Source organism: Lepisosteus oculatus, chromosome 3 (assembly GCF_040954835.1).
Source record: "Lepisosteus oculatus isolate fLepOcu1 chromosome 3, fLepOcu1.hap2, whole genome shotgun sequence".
Taxonomy (NCBI): Eukaryota; Metazoa; Chordata; class Actinopteri; order Semionotiformes; family Lepisosteidae; genus Lepisosteus; species Lepisosteus oculatus.
The window spans coordinates 62,107,409-62,122,032 of record NC_090698.1 but is presented as its reverse complement, the minus strand read 5'-3'; the positions used below and the strand labels follow the sequence as shown (position 1 = coordinate 62,122,032).

Sequence of the window (14,624 nt, the reverse complement as noted above, 5' to 3'; positions counted from 1 at the left end):
ATTCTGTTTTCGATGCCAAAAGACACCTGCAGAATCTGCGCAGTTTTTCGAAGACTAATGAAGTAACGACAGTAAACTCCACCTGTAGTATCCTGTGCAGAGAACGGCTTCGAGTAGCTGCTGCAGACAACAGCAACAGGGCTAAAAGTGACTTTCCGATTTACTTTATCGATGTTATTAATTTTGGTCCGAGCATCTACAAGCACATCAACTGACATCGAGCAAATTATAATATATATAACAGACTCGGAAAATCATTCATTCCCACTACAATTACACTTATACAATGCAGAGTAACTACCTTGTCTCTTGTTTCTTTTCTCCTGTAACACTACTGTATTCTCTTCCCTTTTGATGATGTTTATTTGTTATTGTGTTGTGTTTGACTGTGCCGTAAAACACAATTCCCCTAGGGGACAATAAAGCTTGAGTTGAATTGAATTGAATATATTATTTCGTTTTCACTCTGCGTAGATCCTTTGCTGAAAAAAGAAACCTTAGTGGTCCTTTAAAAGAAAAGCGTGTATAGAAAACGTACAGTGCGTACAGTACATATACAGTACGCATACATATACAGTACGTATTGCAGAGCAGCTGCGAATATCAAGCGCATCGCGCACTGGGTACTTGATCACCATCAGGTGTTTCTGAGCAGCACAAAGTTATTACGTGACCTGAGGCTGTGACCAAATTGACAGAACAGGTCCTGTAGTAACGGTTGGAGGCAACAGATGATGAAATTGCAGTTTTAACTTAGGGACCGTTAATTGGTTTTGCACATGACGTCGAAAATCGCTGGATTTCCTGTGGTTGAGTATCAGAATAAACAGTGCTGTCACGCCCCCTGATTCAAACATACCACATCTTACTTTCTATTCCTTTCAAATGTGTTGTAATCAGATCTTAGGAACTAAGCGAGGCTGGGCCTGATCGCTACTGATAGGATGTAGATGGGAGACAAGGCATAATGGGGTTGCTACTGTGCGTCCAGTAGGAGGCACTCTTCCGTCGGGACAAAAACAAAATACCCCAGTAAGGTGACTAAGGGACACCCTTGTTGTGGCACCTTTCGGATGTGACGTTAACTGAGGGGTACTGTTTACTTGGTCGTTGAAGGTCCTTTAAACCAGTGTATCTTGTCAAAATCATACGTTGGGGTTGTAAAAAATCCCAAAGGCCCCCATTAATTCAATTCGCGAAGCTCTGCGACGCGTCTGACTTCGAAATCATTGTTTTACTAGAAGTAAAAAAAAGGGGCTCGGAGATTTTTTGCGGTGAAAAGCGCCATGTGTCTTATATCACATCCCTCTCTCCAGATGGAACACTTTGTAAATCGGTTTTGTTAATACAGTGCCAGAAACTGTTACAAGCAAAAACTAATGAAATAAATAAAGTGAAATGGGGCAGCCTCCTTCATCGCTTGGAGCTGGTGGTGAACCAGAACATCACATACCAGACCTTGAATGCCTGGGGCGGAGCAGAAAGAAACGGAAGTGATGTCTAATGTGATGCTATAACTTCTCTAAACCCGGAGTGCAGCGACAGTGCCTTGGTTTTCAGTACAAAACCGCATAGTTTTTAACAAGGTCAACAAATCTATTCCCGAGCAATCGCTGGAAATGCCGTTGAATCTCTGTGCTAGATATTTAAACACACAGGAATATGTATGTTAAATTCTTGTAATAGCGCCACTATTATGATAAGCGAATGCTTTCTTACAATGGATAGGGATGGTCTGTGGATCACTCTCTTAATGGTGGCGGAAGGGATTCCCCACTCCCTGTAAAGCGCTTTGAGTGGAGTGTCAAGAAAAGAGCTATATAAGTGTAAGGAATTGTTATGATTATTTTTTATTGTTATTTTTATTATACCTCGGCAGGTCTTGTCTAGATTGGAGACAAAGGCGAAGACTGCAGTGTGTCGAAAATACACGAAACATAACGACGATTACCGAATCGAGGAAGCCATATTGGATATTTATGTGGTTTTGTCACAGATACAACAATTGTACCATACCTCGGCGGAAATAAGAAAGAGCAGCATGTACCCTTATTGAGAGGCTGTGGGTCAGTTATTGTTTGTTTCTCTTTAGAATTGTGGTCGTATGTTATTTTTTGTCTTATGTCTCGAAACTCCTTTGTGCAGATTTTAAATCTGTTTTAAATAAACCTGTTGTTGTGTTCGGGGCTATGTGCGAGAATGCTTTAGGAAAATAGTTCCAAATCATAGCTGGGTTCCTCGGTGAAAAGCCTCGCTTTATTTGTGTTATAGTTCCATATAAGTTATTATTTGACTATGTTATGATTTGAAAATGACTTGCACCCGTTATTATAAAGAAGCTTGTGAACAGACGTATCCCATGAACTATCACGTTACTAGCTGCCCTGATAAATAAAATACACGAAGACGCACTAGTGACAACAATTATTGGTTAAACAGGCTTTACGTTGACTGTAGGAATATTTATTGGAAGGTTACCCATCCACGGTTTTATTCTAAGATTTAATAACACTTTAAAAATCTAGTGTACAATTATGCTACCGAAGACTGAAAAAACAAAGTCATTAGTTGACAAAGGGGTTCAGTAACTGGTCGTCTCTCGTTATCCCTTGGGATATGTGTATTTGTACTGCGTAACGACATTCTTACCAGCACCTGTTTTAAATTTAGGACCAGTAGTCTTTATCGTCATTAAGTTTAATTTAAATCACACAAGGAGCCACTGTACAGAACTGGATTTTTAAGTTATGAATAGAAAACTCATAAAAACCAAAAACGACGCCGTATACGTTTCTTTTGGTTAACGTTTAACTCTGTCAAGATTGAAAGAATTAAATCCTGGGCAACAATCTGTAGCGTGACAATTTAAGGAGCAAGTAGGCCCAATTCTTTTTATGTCTTACGTTTTTTTTTAATCTTTGCATTCTAAGTTTTGCGTGTTTTAGTATAGGTAGCATACCCTAACATTATGGATACTTATAAGCCATCTTGACAATTAGAGTTGTTATATAACTAAGATATAAACGATGTTAACGAATATCGAGAAGAACAAAGGATAGCACAAGCACAATTTCCATATTGCACACAGACTTCACTGATTTCTGAGTTGGGTACGTACTGAAGATTTAAGAAATTGATTGCATTGTCTTATTTATAGTCTAAATATATAAAAATGGATTATAAGATAATGCCTATTTGCGCTTCAGAAACTAATGAAGTTTGTTCTCCAACAGGGACATAGGATGCTAGGCCTGTGGCAAATTGCTTAAGTATATTTGTGTCCGCATTTCACCTGGTTTCTTTCTGAACTGGTAGGCTTGACTTGAAGAACAAATGGAAGACTCGGGCAGATCATCCTATTCGAAACATGACAGGAAAGGGAAAGCAGCAGATGACTCTGATTCATGGAGGAGCCCCTTGCATGCAGACTGTCTGGACTATGGAAGAGGCCTCAGCAGTATGCCAGACAAGGGGGCTCACAAGAAGAGGGCCACACCCGGGAGCTTTGGCAGTAGTCCTAGGAAAGGAGGACAAGGTCTCCTGAGCACCAGCCCTGCCGGGTTTAAGAAGGCGGGTCAGAACCCTGGACAGAGAATGAATGACGAGTTGAGAGACGGGTTCCGGAACTTCCCCAGCCAAGAAGACCACCGCATAAGAGCTGAAAACTGGCGCGAGAGACATCTCGGCTCCGATTCAGGCCGCCGGAGGAAGGATTCTTTCCAGGAGGCTAGCGAGGATGTGAGCAGGCAGGCTGAGGATGTCAGCAGAGGACACGGCAATAATAGGAGGCATCTTCAGAAAAAAACAGCCACTGACGAATCTGCTGGATCAGTGGTACAGACTCTGGGTAAGGCTGCAGAGTTGATGGCATTCAGTGACTAGGAAATGCTGCTGTAACTACAGTTTTGCCCATGAAATACATATACGATCCAGGTGGATATGCCAAAGTCACCTGAACAACCTTAAGGACTGCGTTTTTGCAGTATAGCGGTGGTCACTGCAACTGCTTGCAGGGCTCAAGTTGGCAAGTAAACACTGCTTTGTCCCTTTAAACACATTTTCTCAGTCATGCTGTTTTCCCAGGTTCACATTTAAAAAGCATTGAAACTGACAGGTACCACTTAAAATGAAAAGTCTTATTAAGTCAGGTTCTTTGTAACGTAAGATCCGTTCATAAAGCGCAGCATCACAAACTCTCTGTGTACCACAAATCTGTGTGGTGATAAGGTCATTCTTTCCTGCTGCACAACCTGTGAGTAAGCAGACTTGGTCGGCAAACACAGAAAAATGGTCACTAAGACCTGTGCAAGAATAGACAAAATGACTGTTGTAGAAATCATGAATATTGGAGTTTTACTGTCTGTATTCATAGTATATCTTTTTAAAAAGGTAGCAGACCCTGTAGCATTAAAACGTTCTGCCTGCTATAGGCCCTTCATTAAGCATTTTGCTGGGACAATGTGGGGAAAACAGACATTTCAAACAGGATATTTGAAATATCCTAATATAGTTTCTTTCTACTAATGGCTCTGAAAAAAGGCCTGATAAAAACATTTTGATCTGTGCATAACACATTTTAATAGATTGTAAAATGCTTGGTACCAAAATGGACAGAGGAAATGTAGAAATAAGTTTTGATAAGTTATTTTCACAGGGAAGGGAAGAGTAAACATCTTTTAAATATAAACATTGTGCTTGGTTGAAGTTGGTCACAAAGCAAATTTCATGATCACGATTACTAATTTGTTGTAACTTAATAGTGACATGCAGAAAAAATGGCCTCCTCTACAAGGTAAAGTATAAAGTTACCATTATTTTGCATTATATTGATAAGAATTAGGTCTTGCTAAAAGCTCACAGAATTACTGGAGGTGACGATGAATGAGCAGTTGCTGTATTTGACTCATTCACAGCAGGACGTCTATTTTAGAGCGCACAGCCAGTCCTTGGTTAGTGGGCAACATTTGTGCTAGTAACTCATCTGCAGTCAAAAACTGTACTGGAAATGTTGTTCATTTACCTTTAAATAACCATGTAAAAGTGGTTAATACTTAATTTAAATACCAACATTTCCTAGCATAATTGGTATTGAAAGAGGAGGAATAATAATGAAATGAATGACATTGCTTTCACTGTGCATTTAAAATCTGTTAGATAATCATTGCAGAATGTGTCTGTAATTAAAAGCAAATAAACTAAAAGTCAAAGCAAGGAGGAGGAATCACATGGACAGGGATGAAGACAGGGATGTGCCTGTTATTGATGAATCTGCCTTGTCAGAAAAAGAGCTCTTGGGACTAATCCAGGCAGAGGAAAGACTAAAGAGAGAGGACATTTTCAGACTGAAAAAGGTAAATGCTTGTCATTTCTGATCATTTCCCTAATATTAAAATGTGGTGAATATTTGTAGGTGTCTATATCCCAATTTATGCTTGTACCCTCTCTTCCATGAGACTCATCCATGTTCTTTGGCTCAGTTCCCAGTAGTCTGAGCTCTGAGAGAGTTTGTGTCCACTTCCTGTTCATTCACTATTAATCCCCGATTTGTGCTGCTTTAACCACACAAGTTAAAATGAGATGACTCATCTCTAGGTTACTTAAGGAAAAAATCATTTCTAAATCCTACAGAACAAACCTGCAGAATGTGGAAAAATACACAAGATGTAAAGCCTGTTGAAGTGTTAAATATATTATTTGTAAAGGAACAAGTAATAGGTTTATTCCATGCTGAAAAAAAGAAGAAAGAGAACACAACGTTTCGGCCGTGGAGCCTTCTTCAGGTGTGAGAGAGACAGGACAGTAGGCAAAGGTAAAGTAGCGGGAGAACAAAGGTTGGGAGGGAGGTCTCTCTCACACCTGAAGAAGGCTCCACGGCCGAAACGTGTTTTCTTTCTTCTTTTTTTCAGCATGGAATAAACCTATTACTTGTTCCGTTGCAGCCTACGCATGCTGACGCAGCTACCCACCTATATTATTTGTAGTCTAGTATTCATTTAAGTAACTTTCACTGTTACTGTTGTGCATAAATATAACATTTTTTTCTTCCAGCAATCTCACAGCTGTCCAGATTCAAAGTATATCTGCATGCTGTGTGATGTTTTGATTGATTCGATATCTTCAGCACATAAGCATATTAAAGAAAAGTGGCATAAGAAGAAAGCAAAGGTAATGTACTTTACAAAGCTCATAATATTTACATTAATAATAGGTTAGCCATGTATTTTACTTTTAATCCCTCCCAAGTTAAGGAGTGTTTATCAGGAGATGTTTATTTTATTCTGTTTTCAGGAACTGTTATTTTAATGCTCTGTAACCCTATTATAAAGCATAGTTGCTTTCAGAAACATAGTATTTTTATTTAATATGTTTCAGCTGTTGGGTTTTATCAGTTTGAGACATGATAATACTTAAATGGGGTTCTTGTTTTGGTATCATCTTTTTGTCATGTGCAAGGTAAGACTTGCAATAACATTAAAATGTGGGCCATGTTGATTTACCAGTCTTGGTTATGACTGGAAATGCCTGTTTTAATGCAGGACTTTCTGTGGTTTTGATGGGGCTCACTACTGCAGTGAGAGCATTATGAGCAGTCAGGTTTCATGACATGATGATTGGGTTCACCATATTGGAAAAGGGTTCTGGACATTTCATGTGACTGAGGGAACGATTAAACCTATTTACAGATTGTGCTGAAGTGAGCCTTTGAAATGGGAGAAAATGAAACATTATATAAAATGAGAATTTGCAATGTGTTACATTTTATAAAATGGCAACATTTTACTGCCTCTCCCAAGGCAGTATGCATGCATTTATAATTATTCTTAATAATGATCCTCAGCTTTGTGCTTGGTCATGGTTTACAATATCATTTTTAAGATTATATGACTTGCTAACATGGATTACACATACAAGTGTGTTGGTACAATTCTGCTAACAGCTGCTACTTTTTTTTAGCTATCCTCAGTAATACATTGTGTAGAAAGTATTTAAATAGAAACATGCCCTCTGAAGACCTTTGGTTTAAGAATATTGAATACACCTATTAAAACCATTCATATCTGTATTCAGACTTTAAATATGCATTATAATTTCCAGGAAAAGCAAGAGGATGCGATGCTTACAGCTTTACCTCCACCAAATCCATCTCAGGTGAAAGCTATTGGCTCTGCCATTGACAAGATTGTGCAAGAGCATGGTTTAAGTGATGATGACATAACAATAAGGCAACAAATTGTGGAGTACATGCAGGAAACAATCAAATCTGCTTTACCTGGTAGGTATGAGCTGGTCTGTACTGTCATCTTCCAATATAAATCAAACCATTAGTAACTGTCATTTGAGATGCTTTTGATGTACTTTTTTTCTAGTAGAAAATGTTTTGTTTTCCTCTTGCTGTTCAAGGGACTATGTATTAGCAGCACCTCTGGCACTGGAGAGCCCTGATTTAACAGGTTTTGAAGGTCGCAAATAAATCAGCAATTTCTGAAGTGTTGGAACAATTTAATTGTGATCAACAGGCGATTTAATAAAGCATTCGGAGATCACTTGGGACCAAATTTCAAGTATTCTTCAGCCCTGAAAGACTAAATTGAATTTTCTTAATACAACTTGATTTGTTTATCAATAATTAATAGGTGCCTCTTTAGAAACATGAGGTTTATAAGACAAAATACAGGCTTTACAGGACCAGGATTGGAGACCCCTCGCATAGACTCTTGAAATTAAAGGATATATATAATTTATATAATTAAAGGAAATATAATAATTAGGTTTTCGATTGCATGTTGCATGTGTAGTAGTGTTATTTAACTGAAATAACATACTCCATTCCTAAAACATTCAGGGACTCTTTGGATCATTGAAGCACAGTGTCAAAATGAAAATGCCATAGAGGAGCACAGCATTTCTGTTATGTTATGTAAAATTGAAGAGGGTGTCAATTCATTGGCTTCACTAAATGTATACAGGTTTGTAAAGTAGTATATTGTTTTCTCACATTACTTGTTTTTGACTTCACCGTACAGAGCCTGTAATGGACCAGACCGTTCTAAAATAGACTTCTTTTGTTGCTTTTCTTCTGTGTGCTATTCTAATTTGCTGTGAGCTATTGATGTAATTTAGTTCTGCATTCTTTTAAACCGGACTGTCTTTTCTGCTTGGTTTGATAGATTGTTCACTCAGGTTGTATGGATCCTCTTGCACAAGATTTGGTTTCAAAGATTCTGATGTCAACATTGACATACAGTTCCCAGCACATGTAAGTTGTTTCTTGCCACTTTTGTAGAAAATATTTATTTTCAGACCTGAGAGGCATATGTCTGAGAGGTATATTCAGTTTTTCTTAAGTCAGGTATCAGATTGTGCAGTGAATACCCCAGGAGCATATTGTTTCTATGGCCATATGTTTTCTTATTCATTATTGTTTTATTCTGTTTACAGATGCATCAACCTGATGTATTACTGCTGGTTCAGGAGAGCCTTAAAAATAGTCGTAAGTTTAAAAGTAATTACAGAAAATGTAACAGAAAAAACACAATTCTGTCAGGTTTTAGTAAATTTACTTTCTTGTTTTCAGCTTCCTATATTGACCTTGAGGCCCACTTTCATACCAGGGTCCCAGTAGTGGTGTGCAGGGAGAAGCAAAGGTTTGAGATCTTGTCTTTTGAAGCTCTTGACCAAAAACTCAGATATCTTTTTAAACATTATCCTTGTAAATTCTTTAAATGTTTTTATGTGGTGTCATTGTGAAATGCAGTTTGGCCTTCTTCTGGGGAAACATGAAATCCTTTAGACTTCTTTTTCTGCTGGTAGCATCCTTTTAATCACATAATCCAGTGTCGCAATAAGACTTTGAATTCGATCCTGAAATACCTGAAGAGTGAGTTGTCAAAACTATAACAAGATGTTTTTGTTGCCAGATGGTGCTTTTCTGGAGGCACTAACAATTCCCACTCAGTGCACAACCCTTTCTTTCTGCCATCACAGTGGTCTCCTTTGTAAGGTGAGCGCAGGCAATGACAGTGCGTGCCAAACCACAGCACTCCTGGCAGCTGTGGCCAAACGGGAACCCTGTCTTGCTCCTCTTGCGATGGCCTTCAGACGCTGGGCGAAGGTAAAATCAATAACTGCGTGCCGCGTCAGAAAATGGGACACCATGAGTGTTAAACCTCTTTCGGCTGTGCTAAAGCACGAAAAATGTCCCCCATGACAGATCTGCCATATCGACCAGCCTGATGAGGGAGGGTTGCCTCCTTATGCCTTTGCCTTGATGGTCATCTACTTCCTGCAGCAGCGGAAGGAGCCTGTGCTCCCAGTGTACCTGGGTTCATGGGTAAGAGCTTGTGCTCCTTGACAGTGTTTGTTCCACTAGTTATCATCTCTCAAGCATTTCCTGTTCCTTTTAAGGCTGTGCGCCTGGGGGGATGCGTCATGTACAGATATGTAATTAAATGGCAAGAAATAATGCTCAACTATATTTAAGGAAGACTTTTTTTAGAACAGTAAAGGATGCCTAATTGTAAATGAACTGCCTAGCTTTCATTAAATAAGGGAAAGCCGTAGTTTTAACCTTTTCTTGGTCCTTATTTTTTGTGCTTTATTTATGAGAATTAAAAAAAAACATCTAAAGTTGTAATAAACCATAGAGGACTACACTCTTAAACTTTGAACTTTGAACTCTTCCTTTCATTTTCAGATTGAAGGTTTTTCCCTGAAAAACCTTGTAGATTTCAGGCTTACTGGTGTGGAAGATGGTCACGTTCTGTGGGAGTATAGCCCATCCCCGGAAGAGTCCAAAACCACTTCTAAGGAGTTTATCAAGAAGGGCATGGTAAGCTTATACAAAAGAGCATATTAACATTTTAATTGGACTTTTCTGTTTCTTATATATTGTAAAGGTGCTATAAAAAGTAGATAATTATTGTTCTCATCAAGAATATTGTTCACTGTTATTTTTCTTCATTACAAGCATTGAGAGAGAATGTTAGGAGAACAGCTCAGCATTACAATATCCTAGCATATTAAAGAGACAAAACTAAAACACCTATTCAGGTTTTTACTAGAAACCTGTTCTTTTTGGTCATTTAATTGTTTTTCTCGTGAAGGGCTTGCTGACGTTTGACTCGAAACACCGGTGTGAAGTTGCTGTTGGGCAGCTGTGGGTGGAAATGCTGCGCTTCTATTTACTGGATTTCCCGATGACTGATCACGTCATTTGCATTCGTGTAAAGCAGCTCCTCACACGAGAATCAAAGGACTGGCCTAAGAAGAGGATTGCCATAGAAGGTTAAATTAATAAAAAATTATTTAATTCTTTCCTCTGCAGCAGTAATTAGTTATTTCAGAAGATGGGATGTGACTTTTTATCCAAATAATTTCTCAGGAATGAAAACCAGAAGATCCCATGACCCTTAGTTACAGGGGTTGCCCATAATTTAAAAGCCTTTAAACCTGCAACCTAGTCTCCTTACGCTTTCCTTATTGACCCTTGATGCATGCAAAAATATCTGAATATTGAGATGGATAGCAAACAAATGTTTTATTGCAACATTACCAAATTAATGTACATCTCCTTAATGTTCTAATGTTATTTAGATGTTATCTCTAGAAATTACACCTACATATCATGTATTCCATCTTTAATGGTGTATTACTATCAGAGAGGTCTTGTTAGTGTACGATTTTATAGTGGATTGTAGGAAATCATGAAAAGGTTTGCCTGAACATGATCTGACTCAAACCAGACTGCCTTCTATAGAATGCAGCATACATCCTTCTTTGGATACAGACCTTACATGATGTGGCCCAGTTGCAGTGCTATTGGTCTCATAATGACCAACATTACATTTGACTTATTTTTTACTACCTATCAGTTTTGAGACTTCATAGCATGTTTGAGTTCGTGCCATTAATTTGGGTACTCATTCAATAATATCGTATTATAATAGATATAATAATAATAGACATGTTCATTGTTCATTTTCTGCTTGGAAGAATTCCATTTTAACTCATTTTGGAGATCAAAGCAGTGGAGGCAAGGGAGGAAAGAAACAACAGTTACTTTTATGTGAATCAGTTTGTATTATTTTTGTTAAATTGTCAAAAACAGAACTAAATAAGAACAAAATAGTATAATTCAGGAACATTCTTCCTCCCAGGTTTCCATCTTAAGCACCTGTAGACAAAAAATGGACAACAGCCAGGTGATAACACACAGTCTGGCAACTGCTGCACTTCCAGCCCCTTCCACACACTGGCACCTTGAATCTGAGGAGTGGAGAGCTCCATATTAACACAATTCAGATAGAAGTGGGTCCATTGAAGTCCGAGGATGGAAGCTTTCTTTGGCTTGAAGAATATGACAATTGATATTCATTTGGTTTTATTTAGTATCGGTTGACCGTTGCTCACATGGGTTGATGTATTTTCTTTTAAATATAGATCCCTACTCCGTGAAGAGGAATGTGGCAAGGACTCTCAACAGTCAGCTTGTATACGAGTACATTCTGCACTGCTTAAAAACAACCTACAAATACTTCGCTTCGCCTCTGAAACGGCACATAAAACCCAACAAGCAAAATCAGAAGCAAATTGTGGATCAAGGCACTGTTGCTCTACTTGGAGAAGGAAAAGAGACTATGCCACCAGTTGTGAATGAAGTGCATTTAATTCAGTCAGAGTGGGACACCTCTGTTAGTCGTATTATGAATGTGAATCTTGAAATCTGTTCCCCTAAAGAAACCATCACTGTAGGATTTCCAGGAAGAGCAAACGGTAATGATGGTTTAACAGAACAAGAAGCTGTGTACATTGAAAGAGGAAGTGGTGCTTTTCAGGAGGATTCAGATTGCATCATTGAAGAGATTGTAATGGAAGAGCCTGATGGTTATAAGCCTAGTTCTGGTGATACAGAAAGTGGAAATGAAGAGGAAGAACAGAGACAGGAAGATGAAAAGTTATACTCTTCAGATGCTGAACAACTCTTTGGAGAGGAGGGGAATGCTGTAGATTCTAGTACTTTGCCTTGCTTTTCCAGAGAATTGGAAATTGAGACTGAGAGCCATTCAGATTCAGAAGGGCGCCTGGTTATGGGAACAGTGGATAGTGATGACTTTGGTTTTGATGAGGCAGCAAAGCCAGGCAGAGAGAATGAAGATGCAGACAGCAGTGAGGGGTTGGCAGAGTCATTGGGCAAGATGACAGTAGCCCAAAAGAACCATGATTTTGGTAGCAATAACTCAGATGAAGACAATGATGAAGTATGTCACAGATCTCACTTAGACAGCCTTACTACAGAAAATGAACTGGATAATTTATATACGGCTTCTGGGGAGGAAGCCCTCTCAGATGATGAGGGAGGGCAAAGTGCTCATGAGTCTGCTGAGGTTCACAGTGCCCCGGAAAAAATAGTTGATGACACTGGGGCAAATCGCAAATCATTTTTGGATGATCCTCCTCACCAAAAAGTTCCAGAAGAGCCTTTGGAAAGCTGCACAGCTGATCAAGCCCAGCAAGATGAACTGAGCTATGAGTTCAGCAAACTAATGTTTACGAAGGGCAAGGTAAAAGTATTTCAATTATCTACTTGCGCTCACATCATTTCACCCAAGAAGTTAACGATCATCTTAATTTAGTTATTTTTATTAAGTTTCCGGGGTTAATGGCATTTCCATGGGGATGTTATTAGAAAATGTCTTTCTTAAAGTTCTATGTGCACTTTTAGAAAATAACTAGAACAATGTTTGAAGTCACCCACAGTTGTGTGCAGTCTGTGTAAACACGAAGGACACCTGAAACGCGACTGTCCTGAAGACTTCAAGAGGGTTGAACTCGATTCTTTACCTCCGATGACACCGAAGTTCCTTAAAATACTCCATCAAGTTTGCATGCAGTGTTACAGTAAGTTTTCAAATGATTTTCAATCAGAAGTCTAAATGTAATTATTTCTTTAAACTTAGTGTTACTAGCTTGCTTCTTTAAGAAGCCTAGGGTCAGTGTTTATCTTGTCATAGAAGCATCACAATTGTTTTGATATACGAACATGACAAGCATGAGCGCGCGTGCACACAGTCATACACACATATAATAAATATAATAAAAACTTTATTTGATATAGCGCCTTTAAACGTGGCTTCTCAAAGCGCTTTACAGAATGACAACAGGAACAACAACAATTAAAAATAAACAATAAAAAAGCGCCATTTCAGTGAGCGGGGTGAGTCTGTTTAGTCGAGCAAAGCAGATGTGAATTCATTTTTCGAGCCTTGATACAATTCACGACAGAGTCTAACAGATTTTAAATCGTCAGGCATTTTCTTGACGTCAAAGGTCTTGCGGTGGATGTTGCAATGTGTCCATTCATTTCTGGAGCAACCTCTCTAATTCGTCCAACTACACCGCTGTGTCAGCTTGTCATCACTCTAGCACTGTCTGCACAAACTCTGACTTTATCCAGCCGATGCCATTCTCTTCAATAAATTCATTCAGAAACTGAAATATGTGCTCTCCTGTAGTTCCTGTTGGTAGTGGCTTACAGAACAGAAAGTTCTCACGGGACATGCCCTCAAACTCATATCCAACGTGACATTACAGACTCATCTAATTGCAGTGAAAAGCATCTGCTTATCTTAACGCACTCTGTCAGTGTGCTTTTGATATCATCCGCCATATCAATAATTCTATGAGTCGCTTTGTCTTTCGGAGGGGGTAGCAGGTCGAGCTGCTTAACAGCTTTTCTCCAAACATAATACATGTCAGCTCTTTTGCCGACAGTAAATAAGGTTCTTCAAAAATAGTGTGGGGCTTACCTGCTTTAGCAATCCAGAAGCTTGCAATTTTCCCCCGTTTCCGTTTCAGGAGTCCGTCTCAGAAGTTAAAAGAAGTTCTTTAATGCGCATGGGAGCGAAACAAAGAGACGCTCGGTTTATTTTTCTCAAATTAACCTAGAACAGTTCTTAAATATTTTTCTGTTATCTATCACGCTTTCCTGTGCTCACGGGATTGCCAGCGTTCGTAGCACACATTTCTATGCTTTCCTGTGCTTACAACATTGGCATTGTCCCAAAATCACACACATTCTCCTACCTCCCAATTTGCTGGAGATAACTTTTTTAAATACAATTGGCCGCTTTCATTCTTAGCACGCATTCCTATAGAACGGAATAGAATTACATTGTAGCTCTTGTGTGCACTCAGGTGTTAGCATGCGCTGTATTGTAGTACGTACAACACATATTAAAATGGAAAATATGAAAACCCGTCCCGATTTTTCAGTTCACACAACAAAGTTCCAGGGTCATATGGGTGCCAGTGGTACGCATACCACAGTTTGAGAACCACTGGCTTAGAAAGTACACTCCACATTCTTTAGTATTCCTTTTTTGTTAAACATCTCTGGACTACTTAGTTCCTATTCTGTCCCACAGATGATTTCTCCCCAGACGTGATTGAGGAGAAAGTTCGTGAGCACATTTTGCAGGACCTGGAAAAGTTTGTCAGGATGCAGTTTCCAGGTGACACACCTCTTCTTTAAAGCTAATGAAACAGCATTGCGTGCGTAAAGTGAGCATATCCAGTGTGAATTGAAATCAATGTAAACAGCATCTTTAAACGGTCTTCACTTCTGC

At 38.9% G+C, this 14,624-nt stretch overlaps 1 protein-coding gene across 4 annotated transcripts in view; it reads left to right on the top strand.

Annotated features, from left to right (window-relative positions):
• Positions 1–1,659: 1,659 nt before the first annotated feature.
• Positions 1,660–14,624, top strand: part of tut7 (terminal uridylyl transferase 7) — a 29,766-nt gene continuing 16,801 nt past the window's right edge. Inside the window, exons 1-15 of one of the 4 annotated variants that reach the window (XM_015363156.2) lie at positions 1,660–1,826; positions 3,316–3,847; positions 5,188–5,351; positions 6,049–6,165; positions 7,096–7,273; positions 8,169–8,257; positions 8,440–8,491; positions 8,576–8,645; positions 8,986–9,112; positions 9,212–9,331; positions 9,695–9,829; positions 10,104–10,284; positions 11,440–12,560; positions 12,747–12,897; positions 14,424–14,510. In XM_015363156.2, coding sequence (XP_015218642.2) covers positions 3,334–3,847; positions 5,188–5,351; positions 6,049–6,165; positions 7,096–7,273; positions 8,169–8,257; positions 8,440–8,491; positions 8,576–8,645; positions 8,986–9,112; positions 9,212–9,331; positions 9,695–9,829; positions 10,104–10,284; positions 11,440–12,560; positions 12,747–12,897; positions 14,424–14,510 — 3,106 coding nt within the window. In that variant the 5' untranslated portion in view covers positions 1,660–1,826; positions 3,316–3,333. Of the gene's footprint in view, positions 1,827–1,879; positions 2,067–3,006; positions 3,111–3,315; positions 3,848–5,187; positions 5,352–6,048; positions 6,166–7,095; positions 7,274–8,168; positions 8,258–8,439; positions 8,492–8,575; positions 8,646–8,985; positions 9,113–9,211; positions 9,332–9,694; positions 9,830–10,103; positions 10,285–11,439; positions 12,561–12,746; positions 12,898–14,423; positions 14,511–14,624 lie in introns of those variants that run through there. The other 3 variants (XM_006626616.3, XM_069187338.1, XM_015363164.2) reach the window with 3 other exon arrangements.